General features: G+C 33.0%; 1 protein-coding gene across 1 annotated transcript; it reads left to right on the top strand.

Annotated features, from left to right (window-relative positions):
• The first annotated feature begins 1,097 nt into the window (after positions 1-1,097).
• Positions 1,098-2,488, top strand: CETN1 (Centrin-1). The gene is made up of 4 exons (XM_051213499.1): positions 1,098-1,226; positions 1,263-1,512; positions 1,551-1,735; positions 1,771-2,488. The coding sequence occupies exons 1-4, from the start codon at positions 1,224-1,226 to the stop codon at positions 1,858-1,860; spliced, it is 528 nt and encodes a 175-aa protein (XP_051069485.1). The 5' UTR covers positions 1,098-1,223; the 3' UTR covers positions 1,861-2,488.
• The last annotated feature ends 16,174 nt before the right edge of the window (positions 2,489-18,662 follow it).

The raw sequence follows: 18,662 nt of genomic DNA, 5'->3' as shown, positions 1-18,662 counted from the left end.
TTGCGTTATTCGAAGTCTTTCTCACCAGTGTAGATCACCGACGTAGATGATCTATGTCGAAAATGATTGGAGGCCTACTCGAGTTAGGCGTGAATGGTGTGACAAACTAGCTAACGTCGAAGTCACACCTCGTGGTCAGCACCTTACGTGGATTACCCTATTGACGTATCAAAGTACCATAGATACTTTGGAGACTGTACAACACAGAGGACGTTATCACGGAAATGTATTGGTTAAGGTAGATACAAGCGAAAGTAAGACCACTGCCGCATGGGCCAGTCCATGGCATACGACTAACTGATGCGCGTTGGTTGTCCCTGACCTTGACGAGGATCGATGATTTGCTCGATATTCAATGACCCAGCTGCCGTATGATTTGGCTAGGGCTTAGTGACATTTTGCTGACCCTACAATACCTTAAGCCAGTTTTCAAACTACAGGAAGTAAACGAAAGAGCCTAATCACCAAAATGGAGCGGATGGCTAGATTATTGAATTTCGTGTAAAGACTGGTTAGTAAAGAAGTAACATATTTCTATATAACTCCAGCAATTACTGAAACCGGTAATTAAACTTTATTCACACACGGGTTGAGTCGTGTAGAACAGTCGTCACCAGTAGCCTGTAAACCTCTTCCAAAAGATTTTTACTTGGGTCACATACAAAGTTTAATGATATACACTGTGTTTCAACTAGTTCTGGAAATGCATAATGTCCAATGATAATTACCAAGCTTTTTTACTTGATTTATTTAACTCGTTTTTAGCAATCCCATATGCACTAAAAGTATAATGGACACAGTCATATTTGTGATAATATAGGGACTTCATGTGGCCGACTGATTCAAGCCCCTGTGGATGCTGATACTAGACTGAATACTTATGTAACTGTTGCATGCACCGTCGAAAAATTACTAGTTATATTACACTTATTCCTGTACAATTAGTCGTTGGATTCCAACTACTTAAATTCTTTTCATATATGTATGTAACTGCATGTTGAAATGTAGCTATAGCTTCCTGCTTTTCCCATGACACTGCTATACCGGTTACTTATTTACCTTCACGATAGTATTTGATGTAGTTAAGATAAAAACTGCAGCTTCTGAGTGATTTTATTACCCTACGACATTTAACGAAAATTTCTTCTGTATTTCTTTAAACTAGCTATGTAGTGTTAATATTGATTATTTAGGAAAGCAGTGAATGATTTGATTGTGCTTATATGGTGGGTTGGTTGAATATATATTCCTGAATATAACAGTCCACAGTTACAAAAAGACCGTCTCAGCAGCCATCGGGAAAGAAGAAGGAGATCACGGGTCGTGGTGTTAAACATGAACTTACAGAAGATCAAAAACAAGAAATCCGCGAAGCATTTGACCTTTTTGACACTGATAAGTCAGGAACAATAGATATCAAAGAGTTGAAAGTTGCTATGCGGGCCCTTGGTTTCGAACCAAAAAAAGAAGAAGTGAGAAAACTTTTGACAGAATTCGATTGCGACAACAAAGGTATGATAATTCACGTAACCAAAAATTTCATCCGTTAGATTCTATTGAGTTCTCGGACTTTCTGAGAATGATGGCTGTAAAAATGCAAGACAAAGATGCAAAAGAAGAGATGCTAAAAGCTTTCCGCCTTTTTGACGATGATGAAACTGGGAAAATATCGTTTAAAAACCTTAAGCGTGTGGCAAAAGAACTTGGTGAAAAACTTACTGACGAGGAGTTGCAAGTAAGTAGTCAAGAAAACTGTTATGTAACTCATAGGAAATGATTGATGAGGCTGATCGCGATGGTGATGGTGAAGTCAACGAACAAGAGTTTCTTCGGGTCATGAAGAAAACTAATCTATATTAAACCTTATTGATGTACATATATTTCCTAATAACTATAATTGTAATTTAAACGGATTACTTAAATTTATACTCCACAATTGCGTTATAAAATAATACCTGCCCGAAATGTTTTGCGTCTTCTTTAGAAATACCCGATACTATACATTACTTTATTCTGTACATTCACTCATGAATTGAAAGTGAAATTTGTACACGTTGGTATGGATCCATGTTTTAACAATCTTGATAGAAACCTTCAAGTAATATGTAGCCAGCTACCACAGTCCCAATTTGTTCATACGATTCAGGGAACAGCTCTTTTTGCTAAGTGGACTAATGTAAAAACAGAACAACTTGTTATCATCAAAACGTTCCACTTATTTAAGTTTTATGGATACTAAATGGTAAGGCCTATGTATGTCAGATCTAAGTTTGTTTTTATTTTATTCCACGAAACCTTTCTTATACCTACCAACATGGTATATTCATATTTTCTATTCTACTAAGCCTGGAATGTTATTCAGGTCAGCTTGTTCAAATCTCTTATTACTCCATAAGTACTAAAATTTGTCATTAAATCAAAAGGAATTTCTGTTATACAAATAGTATTTTCGGCCACTGATCTACTTTAAACACAAATGTAAACAAAGAATGAAACCTGGAGTAAAAGCTTTCTAGTCCAGGTTGTCACATACCACCAAGTGCTTATACGAGAAAAAATTAGCAAATGAATTGTAACCACATATTAACTAATTCGTATGTGGTTAACTGCCACAACTCATAACCTTTCAACTATGGAAAGCCGAGAATTTGGGAGTAGTATTACCGGTAGGTGACAAAAGATGGGATAAGACATGGTTATATAAATGTTTGTAGTCAATGCATACTCACTAGTAAGTAGTGTGTTGTTTTCCTACACTACTGTTGATATTAAATCATATCACATAGTTTCTTACCATTACTATCTGTTGTCTTGACTTCGATGAAACAATCCTCTCAGAAGCACTTGGTTTCACGCCTTTGTCGTATAATTAGTGTAGGGGTATAGAGTGTGTAGTATTCAACAGGGTTTAAAGCAGTTCGCACTGATGGGCCTCTTTTTTCTAACACATGCAACCTTAAAACAGCTAATACATTAAAGATCGTAACAACAATAATATTTAGTGCTCACGATTTTAAAAGAAAATGTCTCAATTTGCATAGCGAAGCGTATCATAAGATTAAGTTACTTAATGATATTGATACCGAAAATGAGATTACAATCTACTATCCGAACAAGATATTCTCTGGTATACCGAACATAGCAGGCTCTGAAACTTAATCCTCGTAAGTTTGACAGTTAATACATGAGTCCTAATTTAATGTCTCCATTTTTTATGATGAGTCTTTTTCGTTTGAACGATCAGTTAAAATTGCAATTGAATAATATTTCGCCGTTCTCTAGCGTACCTTACTGCTTCACGCAATTTAGCTATGAGACGTGCTTAGATTTCCATGACTTGATAATAATTTATGGTACTCCGTACTAAACTGAATTTCTAAAGATATCTGATATGAACTTCAAGTCAACCAGCCTATACTTTCTGACTCACATATGTCTAAAATATTTAACGGTGGTAACTTTCTGCAATTACCATGTAAATTTGTAATAACTAAAACATGAGCAATTATCTCACAGATTTTCGAAGACCCTCAGGTCTCTTGGCGAGCACGATACTTTTGAATTGGAATCCAGTTTCCCGAAAACTGACATTTTTGTATGCACTACTTAAAAATACCGTCCACAATTAACAAGGAATTTATAATAAATGAGAAAGGTCTCATAGAAATGACATCAGGAAAGAAGAGTTAGTTCGTAGAAAGAAGGATATAAAGCAATATTAATCTCACGGTTTAAGAGAAAACAAAGAGTGTACACACCGACACCATTGTGATCGGTTCTGAGCCATGTCACCCAGGTTAACCATTATTGTAATGAAACTAATGTGTATCGTACGTCAACGTAGACAGTCAAGCCTGGTATGCGCACTACTATTCAACGAAAAACATTTTCTGTAAAATTTTCTATAGAATACTTGTTTTCACTTATCCAAAATAAAAAAGACTAGTTTGTTACGTAAGATATGTCCTTTCTGGTTTTATCTTTGAGAGCTGTACGTACAATCGTGTTCACGTGAAATAATTAGTGGAATAAACAAGTTTTGTTTGTTACTATACATGTGCGTAGCTAGTTAGATTCACGAAATTCCGTTTATATGGATGTACTAAATATAATTATAAATGAGTCATCAAAACGATCTGAATGTATAGAATATACAAGAGACTGAAGGTTGCAGATAGGTCCTCAGAATAAAATTATGGTGTGATATTGCCAGAGCAGATGAATGCAAGCTAGCTAACGGTTGTTATCTTTCCATAAATATCACGGGATAACTGATGTTTGGTTAGTGAAAGTAAATGTGATTGGTCTTTGTGTGTGACCTGACGGGCAAAAGTTACTGAATATTTAATTTGTGAATTCCTTCCAATCATTGGTTTCTACTCTCGGCTGACTGAGTGTTGACTGCTTAGAGTTGTATCGAATAAAGAATTGTCTAGTCTATAATCTGGTTCTATATTCTAGTCCTGAATCGTGTGTCTGATGTAACGTGAACCACTTTGTGTATTGATCACGTATTTATCCTAGTAGTGGTACAAATCTCGCACCTGGTCGTATTGTGTCGTTAAAAACGGGGAATACTTGGCGTTATACCACTAAATTATTGTTTTTAAAAAGTAAAACAGAAGTGTTTAGAAACCGCCAATGTTTAGCAGACAATAGAGCCTTGATTTATTATTTTACATGCAAAGAAATCAATGTACTATAATCCTATAAGGATAGATAACAATTACAGACATTGAATGTTCTTTCATTTGACTGGTTAGTGAATAGGACAATTTTCTTTATTTTATGGAAATTATACAAAGGTCTAGTAACAGTACATTTTGCAGACATAACAGGAAAGCCTCAGGTCTACTGTCGAAAGGTGAAGGGATTGGCTCCTTTTTTCTGATACCGTTACTAAGTACCAACTGTATGCACTATCAAGTTTTTATCGGATTAACAGCGAACCAATACTTCTCCCTTAACATACCACACACAGATGAACTATAACTCAACTCGAGAACAAAAGCAATGACAGTAGGTAAAGATTTATATCACTCAAACGCTAGATCAGAAATAATATCTCAATATACTCATTTATGAGTAAGATTGCTTAACATTAATTAACAATTAGATTCGAATAGTTATAACTTAGTTTTCTGACCATTGTTTAATCCATGACTAAATTTTTTTAGAATGCAAACGATCGTCATACTGTTTATTCCATAATTTATCGTGGAAAATCATCTAATATCATGAGAATAGTAGTCATAACTAACAAAGAGAGCAACTGATTTGCTCAGTTACATGTCTAATTCCATCGTATATATATATATATGAAGATCAATAAAATAGTAATTTTTGTGATACAGGTAGTTCTGTTATTCCTACCGTCGTGTACATGCCTACCTATGGATAAGTCTCACTCAAACTCTGGAGCATTCTTATGGTAAACGTAATTAAGTAAACAGCATTTTACAGAATCTCGCACTTATATTTCATTAAGCCCAACAAGGACTTCAAATGGGATGCCAAGATATTATTATTACTACCTATTCTACCCTGTAGTTAACACAGTTTTGATCCAATTACTCAGTAAAATAATCAGTTATATGATCAGAGAAGTTGTGATCAAGTAACCGACTAATGGTTTGGTTTAATTTCAGTTACACCAACTTAATTCGTGTCATTGGTAGTATTTCGGAGCCAATATACTCTATCTGACTATGAAATACCGCCTTCCGAGAATACTTCACAATGTTCAACAACCCAGGCACTACTGATTCGCTATTTTCCAATGAAAAACCAAGAATCAATTACAAAAACCAGTGCGATAGTGTATTTCCTATTGATAATAAAACTAAAGAGGACTGCCAAACCATCTCAACAGCACACAATTCAAACCAGGAAGGGACCAAGTAATAATTCAATCAGTAGGTAGATTGACGAATTATACGTTCTATAAGAGTCAAGCTAAATATTCCAGATTATATCAAATAAAGCTATTATGGTATTCAGAAACAAAGCGCGTGTATTCTCCTACTTTAAAAATAGTCACATCTTGTCGATTGACATAATATGGCAAAATGTGACCTATCTCATAATAATATTCACTTGTTGTATTACGCCTATGTATTACACGTAAAACATTGATTTCAATCAATTATTTTGCGTTGCTATAACACGAAGTAGGATTTCACAAAGTGTTTTGCTGTTACTAAAAATATAGACACAGAGGTGGTCCGGATAAAAAGAAAATGTTATTTTATAGGCATTCACACTACTTAATCAAATATTAAAATAGTAGAAAGAATAAATTTAGCTAGAGAACCTACTGAAACTCGTGATTCTATAGCTATGGTAAGAAGTCAAAGCGAAAAGTATGTATCGCCATGAGATTCACAATGTTACTATGATTTGACGCTACAATGACGAAGTGAATGAGTTTGTTTAGAGTACTATGATAGAATTCTAACGTTTTAGCCAGTCATATGAGATTGAACGTAACGAAACTAAGGTTTCCAGATAGGTAACTATTGTTAGCCTTCCTATCTGGAAGACGGTGCTTCGGAGAGCAATTGTTGTCTTGAGAAAATAAGGCTGACAGAACGTTAAGATAGACTCAACAAAGTTGTATTTGGGCACCATTTGTGTTTGAGACAGAGTCGTAGAGCGACTGATTCCCTTTTTATTCGTCCCATAGAGACTTTTAAACAAATACTGCTTATGGTCATGTATTAGTTTATGCAATCCCCAGTAGTTGATGCAACTACCATTAGTGGTACAATAGTGTCCATGTTGTAGAGAAGTTTGCTTTGAAATCTTGGTATGGATAACACTATCCCTTGACGGAAGATGGAGAATCATAGAGATTGATAAAACATTAAAATCGACGATTTTTTTATTCCAGATTATAAAAACTAATTAACCTTAAGAAATTCATTAGCCGTGTGAAAATATATAGATTTTAATTTCACTGTTCTTAGCTATCCTATTAAGAACCAATTATTTTCATTGTCGACTCTATGACTAGGCAAATGGACGTACCTTTCCCAGGGTCGTTTTGAGAGTTACTAAAGTTTGTCACTATACATTAGTCATACCCAAGTTAAAAAAAATATAAGTATCAGTTTCAATTCTTCCTCAATCTAAATTGTACAAATGCTCAGATGAATGCGCAAATCGATCATTTTCCTCACTTTAACTGATAGTATCAACAAAGGAAGATTTTAGAGAAAAGAGATCTTACTAGTTACTGAAGGTAGGACACTGTGTACTTAACATGAGCCGTACAACTATGCATAATTATTTTGCCAAACAATAGATTAGTTGAAATATTTTTGGATGCTAGAGTTAGTTTACTCTTGTTAAGAAAGAGGTAAGATCAGAGATAATTGTTTGTCTTACTACTGGTTCAGTAGTTTTAATTTATTCAACCTTATTAATTTGTAAATGTCCAAAATTCGTTTATGATAAACGGATAATATCGATGATTACCTAATAATAATAATAATAATAATAATAATAATAATAATAATAATAATAATAATAATAATAATAATAATGGTTACTTCTCAGTTAATAAATGCATAATGAGAGATGGAAATAAATGTTACAAAGGAATCCTTCACTGCTATTAATCATAACTAACCCCAAGTGGGTTCGGTAAAAGCAAATTCGAATCACCTTCTTTATGTGGTTGCACAAATTTATACATCACTTATTACAACTCTGCCAGTCGTCAAGAATGGACGAAACCAATCGAGTTACTTTTTAAGAGAAAACTGATTAAAAATTAATTTTTAGAAATTCACCAGTAATTACAACCAATTAATCAGATAAGTAAACTACTGGGCACTGGGTCAGAGGTCTAAAGACTAAGCGTTCACTGTGATACCTAAATGTTCTGGTAAATTTCCAGTGGAGTTGTGTATTGAAACTGTTTAGGAGTTTCATAGTAAAACGAAACAAATGTTCAACGCTTCTTGGTTCCTAATTGTTTTCTAAGGTTATTTCGGGACGTAAACTATAAAAAATAAAAATCTACTCAAATCCTTTACACTAGTAGTTATTAAATTTTCTAGATGGGTTTATTTTTGGGTGAAACATAAGACTAATTCTTTATTTAAATGTTTTCTTATTTTGAATGTAATAGTGTAATGTGACCAATTTACGTTATTTCAAAAGTCAAGAAGCTCTTTTATCGTATTCACTTGACATAAACTGTTACTACGTGTTAGTTGCAACGGGGACTAGTTCAAGTGTACATCAATTTTAGTTAGTCACTTTTACTAACATGATAATGAACAAATAAATCTGAGTAGAAGAATAAAAAGATTCAGTTGTAACACTAGTATACCTACAATTTACATCGTGTTAAGCCTCTAACTGTGGATCACATCTAATTAATACATTGAACTATTCATGGAATCCATTGACTAAGTTCAATATATTTATATTGACTTATATGAATAAACTATTTTTGTTTTTGTGATTAAAATTACCCTTGTTTTTATTGAAACGGGATCGAAAGATATTTGAACTGTGATTACATTCATTACAACGGGTAGAAGTGAACTATCAGTGATTGTTTTATTACTTTAATATTGATTTCAGGTATTTGAAGAAAGTTGACAGGAAACTCTGAAAATAAGTAACATATTAATTAACACTTTTAAATTTATTTGCTAGTTATCAGGAAACTGATATTTCTCGTAAAAATTGTATTCTGTGATTATTCGTTTGTCAGACTGACAATTAGTTTATATTTATACAACTTTGATTAGTATTTTGTATTTAAACAGTAAGCTTAATTTACCGTTGTTGATACAGAGAGCTGAATTTCAATCAGTTTTCATTGGCATATGTCCATCCTGTGATGACTGTCACGATATAGACATTTTGTCAAAAGTTTTATAGATTAGACGAGTCCTAAATAAAACAAAAAGCGCTCACTGGATTTCATTGTTAGCCACAATTCGTCTGTTCTTCAACAACTTTAATTTTCTCATAAATACTCAAATAAGCAGTCAGTTATTTGATAATTTTATCTTTTAAAAATATTTCTTTTGATTGCAATCTAAAAATCAGAATGTTGAGCAGAATACATTTCAGTTGCTTCAGTTATCTGAGATTTTTACTAGACCAGTTAAGCTGTCGTAATATATATGACTGAAAAAAACATACTTGACTTTATAAATCAAATCTTTATATGGGCTTAACAACGTATGCAATGGCATATATAATACTCTACTTAAATTGTTTTAGTTACAATTAATTTCTAGAAAAAATATATTGCTGTCATAATGGTGAGAATTCAAACAACACTATCCATACTACACGACAGTACAGTGTTCACCTACTATTAATGTATATTTCAACCCATATAATTTAGATTTTAAGTTAATGATAAATGCCAGCATAACTGCTTCCATTTTTGCATCAAATAGAATGATTTGGATAAAGGTTGATATCTACAATGATTTTGGCACTTGATTCGCTTTGTAGGTACCAAACATTATTTTACTGATTACGCTTGGAGAAATGCTTACATTTTTATTTAACTTGATTGAAGAATAACTTAATAATAGATATTAGGGATTATTATTCTCCGATGTTGGGTATTGGGAGAAAGTTAGCAGGAAACCTAAGATATAGGTTTCGTAATAATCAATATTTGTCATTAGAGTACATTTGGAGTTTTTAGGTGACAGATACTCCATATGAGAGTCTCTAGTATTCACAATTGACCATTTCCTGTCAGTCGAGTTTTTATTACTAGTATAATAAATAGCGTTCTTATATACGGAACAAGAGCTCCGATGAATGTGAATATTTCCCGTAATCTCTAAAGAATCACTTTCCGTATGCGCAAACCGAAACTGGGATAATGTTTATATATATAGGGGTTTCGGTTTTCGCACAAAGAAAGTGATTTTTTTAATTGTAGGAAATATTTACATTTCAGAATGCTAATATTCAGATTGTATTATTTTCTGAACTAGAGTTTTGGCTGACAAAAGCCTCAATGTCACAGAATATTGTTACCACAACAACTGTATTGTATAAATTATTTAATTATATGAGATTTGAAATTTTACCTCAACCTTAAATATATTGTCTAGTTGGTTCATTTAATTGCACTGTGAACTTCTTCATTAAAGCTGTGTGGAACATTATAGTAAAAGATGTTAGTAGATGAAAGTATCAATTGAGAAACGAAAAAAGTTCTGTTGGTTATTTGGTAAATTAAGATTCTTTAGAAATCATAGGTAGGTAACTTCCTTCCATAGCTGATACCAGAGTTATCCACAAACACTATTCAATTACTATTCGTACATAAAAAGACTGTCTTACTAACTTTCTTCCTTAAATGTTTATGGAGTATTGAATTTTGCATTTTACTCCTAACTTCATTACGACTTCACCCCTCTTTCTGTCCACGTTCTCATAAAATTCCATTACCGAAGTAGTTTACTACATTAAATAACTTACTTGACGAACTCAATAATTATCATAACCGCGTGATATTCATTTTACCATCAAAAATTATTCCGCGGGATTATAATTAATTGGCATTATAGTTAAAATGATATTTCTTTTGTTTTACAACTTACACTTCAAAAGTCATTTAACTTCGAGTTCATCAGCGATAATATTAGAATTATTACAAATCAAACTATAAGATTTTTGCTGTTGTGCTCTTATCCATAAGAACAACATTTTCAATAATTGATTTTCTACATTTGTCATGTGATTGATAGACCATGCAAGGTCTCATATTACCAAACCTTCAACCAGAATATTAGAAAGCCATGTGATTGGTCAGACGTATCTTTATCATTTAGACTAACAACTGTCATTACATATACTCAAAATACAAAACAGAAAAGCATGGAAAATGATAAATCTCTATTGGATCATCAATAGAATAATTTTTATCACAAATCTCATTAATATATTATAAGTTACTTGGCTGTAATTTATGGACAAAAAACGATATAACAACACTTAATAAATTAAATGAGTGCTTACATTTAGGATCGTATGAAATGCTTTAAAACAATTATTCAATGAATAATCGTCAGAACTTTGCAATTTATCTTGTCACCCAAGTGTAACTCTTTGTGTTTCATATTCCTTTGTTCTCACCTTGTCCAACGTAGACAACTATTAGCATGGGTTCCACTTGGAAAATTTAAAGATTCTAGATCAAGGGAATTTTAAGGATTCCAAAGAATTTCCATGAGAATTACATTCGATTCAACTGTAAATCAGCAAGTAAACTGACATTAATCAGATCTATAAATTCATATGAATAATTTCATTCAACCATATAGAGGTCAACTGGAAATGACAGTTTTTTTAAATATACGATTAAATTATAGTAACCAACTCCTATTAAGCCTTAAGAAAGAAGTAACTTGATAGTTCTGCTATATTCAAGGAGTCAATTCTAACGTCTAGAAAGACAATGAACACTCAGTAGTCTATCTCAGTGAACCTGGTTTCACTAATACAACTAGCAATCACTTCACAGATAGAAATTCTATACGCATATTCTATTACTACTTGTAAGTAGCATATATTTTTATGAAAAATCTTTTGATAGGGAACCCTATGATTTCTTCATTATGTTCAACTAGAGGAGGGTGGAGATTTCTAGCTCATGAAGATGATTTAGGTGGATCTGAGTTCTTCAAAATAGGAGTAAGCTAGTGGAACTCCTCTATGAATGAAAAACAGCTTGTAGAAAATCTTATTAAGCTCACATCTGTCTGAAGTTCGTCGTAATGATGTTGTCTAGAAAGATAATAAAATCCTTGAACGTAAAAATAACCCCGGAGTACTCGAAATAGCTAAATCCATTCAAGCATAAGAGAATAGTAAGAATGCTGTTTTGCAAAATGTAATCTAAAGGTTAAGGACCCAAAGAAAACCTTTTGTCGAAGAAAATCTCGTCTTTAAATATATATGGGAGATCATAATCCGTAATCAACTACGCATTGATAGTGATATGTTTATACCATAATTCAACTTGGATATATGAGTTAAAATATAAATATATGTCTAAGTGTGAGCTGACTCTATAACATTTACGCATTATATCTAACGACAGATTTAAAGGAGTTTAACTAAACATAGTCGTCGTATTTTTATTCCACACCGATCAACTCTCGTGTATGTTTCTAACAGATCACAGAACTACCCAACGTACTTCAGCTATCCCATTTTATTTAACTCGCTAGCGTTGTATTCACACCGTAAATAGCCATGACAAACTTTACGCATACGCATGCATTGAGACAATGGATCTCCGTCAGGTCAGGGGTTGTGCAATATATTTAAGACTTAAATCTATCTGTTCCTACTTTCAACTGTTAAATTGTCTTGAATTCCTTTTTAATCAATTGATAGTTATTATTGATTGATTTTAGTCTTAAAAGTAATTCGGTTAAATTTAGTCACTCAGTTACTGATTTCAGTTTTGCTATTGTACTTCTGTCTTTCAGATTCTTATAAATAAGTTTTCACTATACACATATAACAAAAACTTATCTACAGGAGGGCTGAATTTTCTAATAGTTTTTGCTTAACAGTTGCTGTCAAATATCCAGTTAATAAAATCTGGGAATGATACAAATAATAAAAGTAGCCGAGTATTATGATATACAACAGGGAAGAAACTAACATGAATAAAATGGTCAGCTAACTTGTTATTCCAACAATTCACCGAGGTTGATATGATAATGTGTCATTATTACTGTTATTATGCAGGTCAGGAAGTATGATACAAAGAATTTAGCAAGTAAATGCCTTGAGAAACGAAAGTATATACAAATTATATGGCAGAAACAGTGGACCGCCAAAGATATTACTACTGATTAATTTGGTTAAACCTGTATCTCATTCACTTCTATTTTGTTGGATACACTGTATCCATGATCATTGTGGTGGTTTAAATTTCGTGACTAAATTAACGTCTACTGAAAGTCAACATATTATACGAATAATTTATACATATCAATCCAATTTCCTTTATGAATAGATTAGCTGTTGTACGCTTACTAAACTTATGAACAATAATTAACGATTTTAAGTTATTGTGATATATATTCTGTTTCTGTAATACACAGGGTAGACAAGACATGGTAGCAATACTTCAGAAATATTTGGTGAGTTAATACAACGATAGTGTGTGGTGGACGTATAGGTTAACTGGTACACCTAAATTCAAAACCCATGGAACCGTTCTTTCACCTCTTCTTTACTCTTTGTTTTCTACGTGAGCTGTCATCTACCAGAGAAAACACTTTTGTGAAATATGAAGATGATCTCACTGTATGTTTGCCGATTTCTACCTCTTTACATCCCATAGAAATGAATAAGTTTTTGTTTCGTATTAAATGTTTGTCTGTTTTTAGTGGTCTCATACTAAATATCAAGCTGTTAACTTTAGCATGAGACATGAACTATACCTAGACACCATTTTGGGATCCAATAGTGCTTATGCCATTGTAGACTCTTTGATAAACAAATTGTCGAAGGTCAGTTATCTTGGCGTTACCTTTTCTTCTGATCTCTCTTGGTCTTCTCATGCTCAACTGTTATCGAAGACAGTTTTCCGTCTGACTTACTACATTAGGAGGCTGCATATATATATATATATATATATATATATATATATATATATATACGTAGTAATTAAGGATTTATATTTCGTTGTCATCATTCCGTCAAAGTCGCCCAAATACTAAACCACTATACGTCTTATGTATATGGATCACAGTGATGACTGTTATAAGGTTAGAACATGCTGTTTATTGACTCAGTAACTACACAGAAATAGCATTAACTTTTATTAACTAGCTAGCTGAAGTCTCAAGCTTTCTTTTATGGCTTTAAGTTTGGGTCGTTTTTTACCCTGTGCTAATTGTTGTGTCCTTGACTGAAGAGATTAGAGAACAGCGTATTTATCGATCGACTACAGTGACACGTAAACACGAACGGACGGCCTAGAGTCTCGATTGGTCCCACTTCCCTGTCTAGCCCAGCCAGTTGAGTCCAGAACACAAGCCACAGCCTCGGAGATATGAATCATTATATTCCAAACATACTTTGTTTATATACCAATCAAGCATACCACATCGTACCACAAAAATAGAAAACAACATTTTGTACAATATTCAACAAGTGAACAGATATCGACCAATAGGAAATGTCCATCTAAAGTCCAAGGGCACCATTGGACTTAACATGATAATTATTGGTCTATTCCTCTGCATCCACAACACTTTCTGTTAATGTTGAGTAATCGTAGATATACTACTGGAAACAAAGTATCATGGATATTTCAACAGCATAGACGTGACCGCTTGCCATTGTGTTCTACATCATCAATACCTATAATATTAATTTTTACTTGATATTCCTCTCTTTTGTTACTCCTCTACTGCTTTTCATTATATTTACCTCTTCCTCGTTATTGTTGTTCTAATTATTATTCTAAGTTATAGTAATACTTTTTTGAGTTGCATAGTTTTCTTTGCTTAGCTGGACGTTTTGTGTAGACTGACTCATTTTGAAGTGACGTTTGTCAAAAATCAATTATTAAAAAATCATAAATGATGGAGTTCAATCACATTAAGTGTGAAGCAATCATCCAACAATAATGCTAAATGATCACCATAAACTGGCTGAAGTTCAAAATATGGATTATTGAATCACATCTCAGTGGTCTGAGTTACACGTTCGCTACAATGCCTGAGGCTGTTTTTTCTAACCTTACTAAAGAGTCATAATACTATTTCGGTGGATCTTTCGTTGTGTTACTTTTATTTGTCTTTTTTGCTTTTTAGTTTATACGGTTACTAAAAGCTGTTCATCAGGTCGAATCGTTTGCCTTTTATTGATCCCACTATCCACTGACGAAACCTTTTTGAAGATTTTTTTTTTAAATATTAGCGGTGTTAATGTCTAGCTTCAATAGGTCCATGGTCTTGCGAAACTGTTCATCCACTTTCTGAGGTGGATAACTATCTTACAGCCGACACAGATTGGACTCCACTGGTCACAGCTTCTCACTAGAACTCCAGGAAATCCATCTTGAGGTAATGCGCAAAATCATGGATCGAAGTTAGACAGTATGCCGGCTCAGTGGTCTAGAGATTAAGCGTTCGCCCGTGATACCGAAGGTCCTGGCTCTGAGTCCCGTGTGTGATCGTGGATGCGCACGTCTGAGGAGTCCCATACTAGGACGAAACGGCTATCCATTGGTTCCATGTTTTCCATGGTGGTCCAGCTTAGATGGACTCGTGAATCCGACCGTTAAAATTACTACAATCTCCATGAATCCTCATTCTGAAAATACAGAATAAACTAAATCAAGATTTTAAAAACTACAACTACCGTTATGCTAAATCATAGATAGATTTGGATGGGTAATCAATAATCCATAGATTCTGATAAAATAGTTAGACTTGTAGTCGAAGATATCAAGGATTCAGTAATTCATAGAATGATTCAAGTATACATACTGCGGAATATCCCCTGAATAAGGTGAACGCTATACAATCTGTCAATGTTAACTTAATAAGTATCAGCTCGTAAAAAAATTAGTTATTTGATCCAAAATATACAGTTATGTGTGAACGATAAGTCAAACAAAAAATGCGACATTTGAACTCAGGTCAAGTCCAAATGTCTACACATCTGAAATACAACGAACTAGAATGGTAGTATATAGATATATAAAATAATGAATTGGTCTATTATGAACAAATATAAACTAGGTCAAAAATAAAATATACAATAATCATTCATACATATAATTTACTACGCACAATAAAGATGGACAATTGTTCTATGAAATAAAATTACTAGTACGATATATATGTCATTTTGTGCACCATACATTTTGATGACTGTCCAATATTTAAGGTGAGATCAATTTCCTTTTCAAATCTACATACTGTTATCTGGTCATTACTTCATAGATAAAGCTCCTGGTATAATATCATCATGAAAAAAATTGACTGTATATTCCTTTAGAAGTTGTTATCTATAACTTATTTCTCAGTAATTTGCTCCTAACCTTAAACACTGGGGATTATCTGATATAATTTTAATAGTTGAGATCATGAGTCAATTGAAGCTAAATCACCATGGAAAATCTGGAAGCACTGGACGGTTGTTTCGTCCTACTGCGGGACTCTTCTATAGTGCGTACCCACGATCCAGCCTCACAAGATTAGGACCCAGGACCTATAACTCTCGCGCGCTGAGGTGTCCCACAGTAGGACGAAACGGCCGTCCAGTGCTTTCAGGCTTTCCATGATCTAGCTTCAATTGACTCATCATCTTAACTATTAAAATTACTATAATATCCACAAAACCCTTCTGATATTATCTTATATAAATAATCCCAGAAAAGAAGTATTAGTTATTTTTATTTGACCAACAATCTGTATTATATTGAAATTTTCTATAATCCAAAATCGGATTACTTTGTTTCTATATACAGTCGAAGCCTAACCAGAAGGCTGACTAACTAATTTCAAATGATGAAGACTGTAATTGAATTCTCTTAACACTTGAATTCATGAGTTGATCTCTTATTGGCTGAATCTTCAAATTTTGTATGGCAAATATTATGTGGTAAGGTCAAAGGTCATAAGCCAATAAGGTTAAAATACATAAGGTTATAAAATTTAGTTGACCAATCACACTACGAATAAATTTCTAAATGATTACCTCATGTGGATTCCGCACAAAATTCTAATATTAAATCGGTTTATTCTCCTACTGGTCTAATTTCATACTATAATTACACAATGATAAGTGTTAATAAAAGGGAATCAAATTATTCAGCAATAATAAATTGTTTAGATATATTAGTAAAATGTTATGTTCTGTATTTGGTGTTCTTTTAACAAATGGTCAAGATTTAGAAAGAAGAACTAATTATCAGATCGTCCTGTCTGGAAGACTTTTAATCGAAAACTCGAGTTAATTTTAGGGGGTAGTTTACTTTATAATAGTTATTCAAGATATGTTGGTGATTCCTTTTACTTAGAGTCAGGAGGCTTAAGCCAACTAACTCGAACAATATGAAATATTGAGGCTTTTATTCACATTCTAAACTCATTACATATTCACTCATTGCTCGTCAAGCTGAGATAAAAACTATCGTCTCATTAAATGAGTAATACTTAAGTCAATATCCCATCAACAAATACACAGCTCGAAATACAAATAAAATATCGGACAGTTAACTGACATCGTTTTATAGGACAGATTTATTATGGCTAGCAGTGACATCCAAGATGTAAGTTTCATTCTGTTTGGGACACATAAGTTGGATATCTCTGCATCCTGGCGTTGATGTTAACATTAAAACTGAATAAACTTCGGTTCTGAACATCAGGAATCTCATAATCCATAACGTTACTGATAATGATATGCATATCCGATATTGGTAAATACACAAAACGTATTTCTTAAATAGTTTAGCGGATAAAATACTTATGAGAAATTTCCTCTGTGTATATGTTTAAACTAATCATCCATGTCTATGCTAATTTTCAATTGTTTACTTTGTGTAATAAAAAGTCGAGTTTTAAAATGTCCATAAGTTCGTAGCGCATCTTCTTCTCTAAGATCAATTTGTGTCCAGTATCTAGCATTTTTCGATTCATTTGGCGAATACTGCATATAAGGCCGTGATTTCCACTGGGGATTTGATTACAAACTAACTTTCACCATGCTTATTTTTTCGTTCGGCAAGTTGGGGTGTGTTATAGTGTCGTGTTCATAGAAGACACATGTAAAGAGCTTTAGATAACTGCAATGAAATCCCCGGTGAAAATCACGCCCTTATATATAGTATTCACCGAATGAATCGAAAAATGCTAGATATTGAACACAAATTGAACGTAAAAAAGAAGATAGGCTACAAAATCATGGATACTGAGAAACTTGACATTTTATTAGGCTGAGCGTACAATTAAAAACCGGGATTAATAGACATGAAAATATTCGAAAATGGTTATCCTCATATTCATTTTCTATCACTGCTCTATAACTTACTAAAATAAGTATTCAAGTAAAGTACATATGAACTAGATCAATAAGCTGAAATCACTCATCGGTCGATCTTTACTTTTAGACACCAACTTATAATAAATATCCACGAAAACATAGTTTAATAATAAAAAAAATTCTATGGTCACCAGTAAACCTATTTCGGATAGAGTTTCTAAATTTTCAATAGAAAGACTTAATTTGTTCAGTTAACTACATCAAGTTTAAGAACAAAATTTCAACAATAATGATGTGTACTACTAACTCCATTTTGCAGATTCACTAAAGTTAAAAATAATAATTGAATTCAAAATGTTTAACGATCAGTTGAATAGCAATTAACCACTTCGTGCGTATTGAATATATGGGTTCAATCCTACATCGTTCGTCCACTGTTGAGAGGCTTTAAACTAGGAGCGATTTGCCTTATATTCATTTATTTCTAGTCGTTCTTCAGTTGAGATGAATCTGTTTATAAATAAATAAATTTCTTCGGCAGTAGAATATAAAATTTCATATTACTCTAAGGTGAAATGACTCAGTAGTGTAACTATATTCATTCTTCATTTCCTTCAAATTTTGATATTATCAATTACATC

This window comes from Schistosoma haematobium, chromosome 3 (assembly GCF_000699445.3).
Source record: "Schistosoma haematobium chromosome 3, whole genome shotgun sequence".
Taxonomy (NCBI): domain Eukaryota; kingdom Metazoa; phylum Platyhelminthes; class Trematoda; order Strigeidida; family Schistosomatidae; genus Schistosoma; species Schistosoma haematobium.
This window is presented reverse-complemented; position numbering and strand designations above follow the sequence as displayed.

What these genes read in the sequence shown, in the direction of transcription:
- CETN1 (XM_051213499.1), top strand. An exon ending in ATTCGATTGCGACAACAAAG is followed by an intron (nt 1,513 to 1,550) that starts GTATGATAATTC and finishes TTCATCCGTTAG; the next exon opens with ATTCTATTGAGTTCTCGGAC. An exon ending in TTACTGACGAGGAGTTGCAA is followed by an intron (nt 1,736 to 1,770) that starts GTAAGTAGTCAA and finishes TGTAACTCATAG; the next exon opens with GAAATGATTGATGAGGCTGA.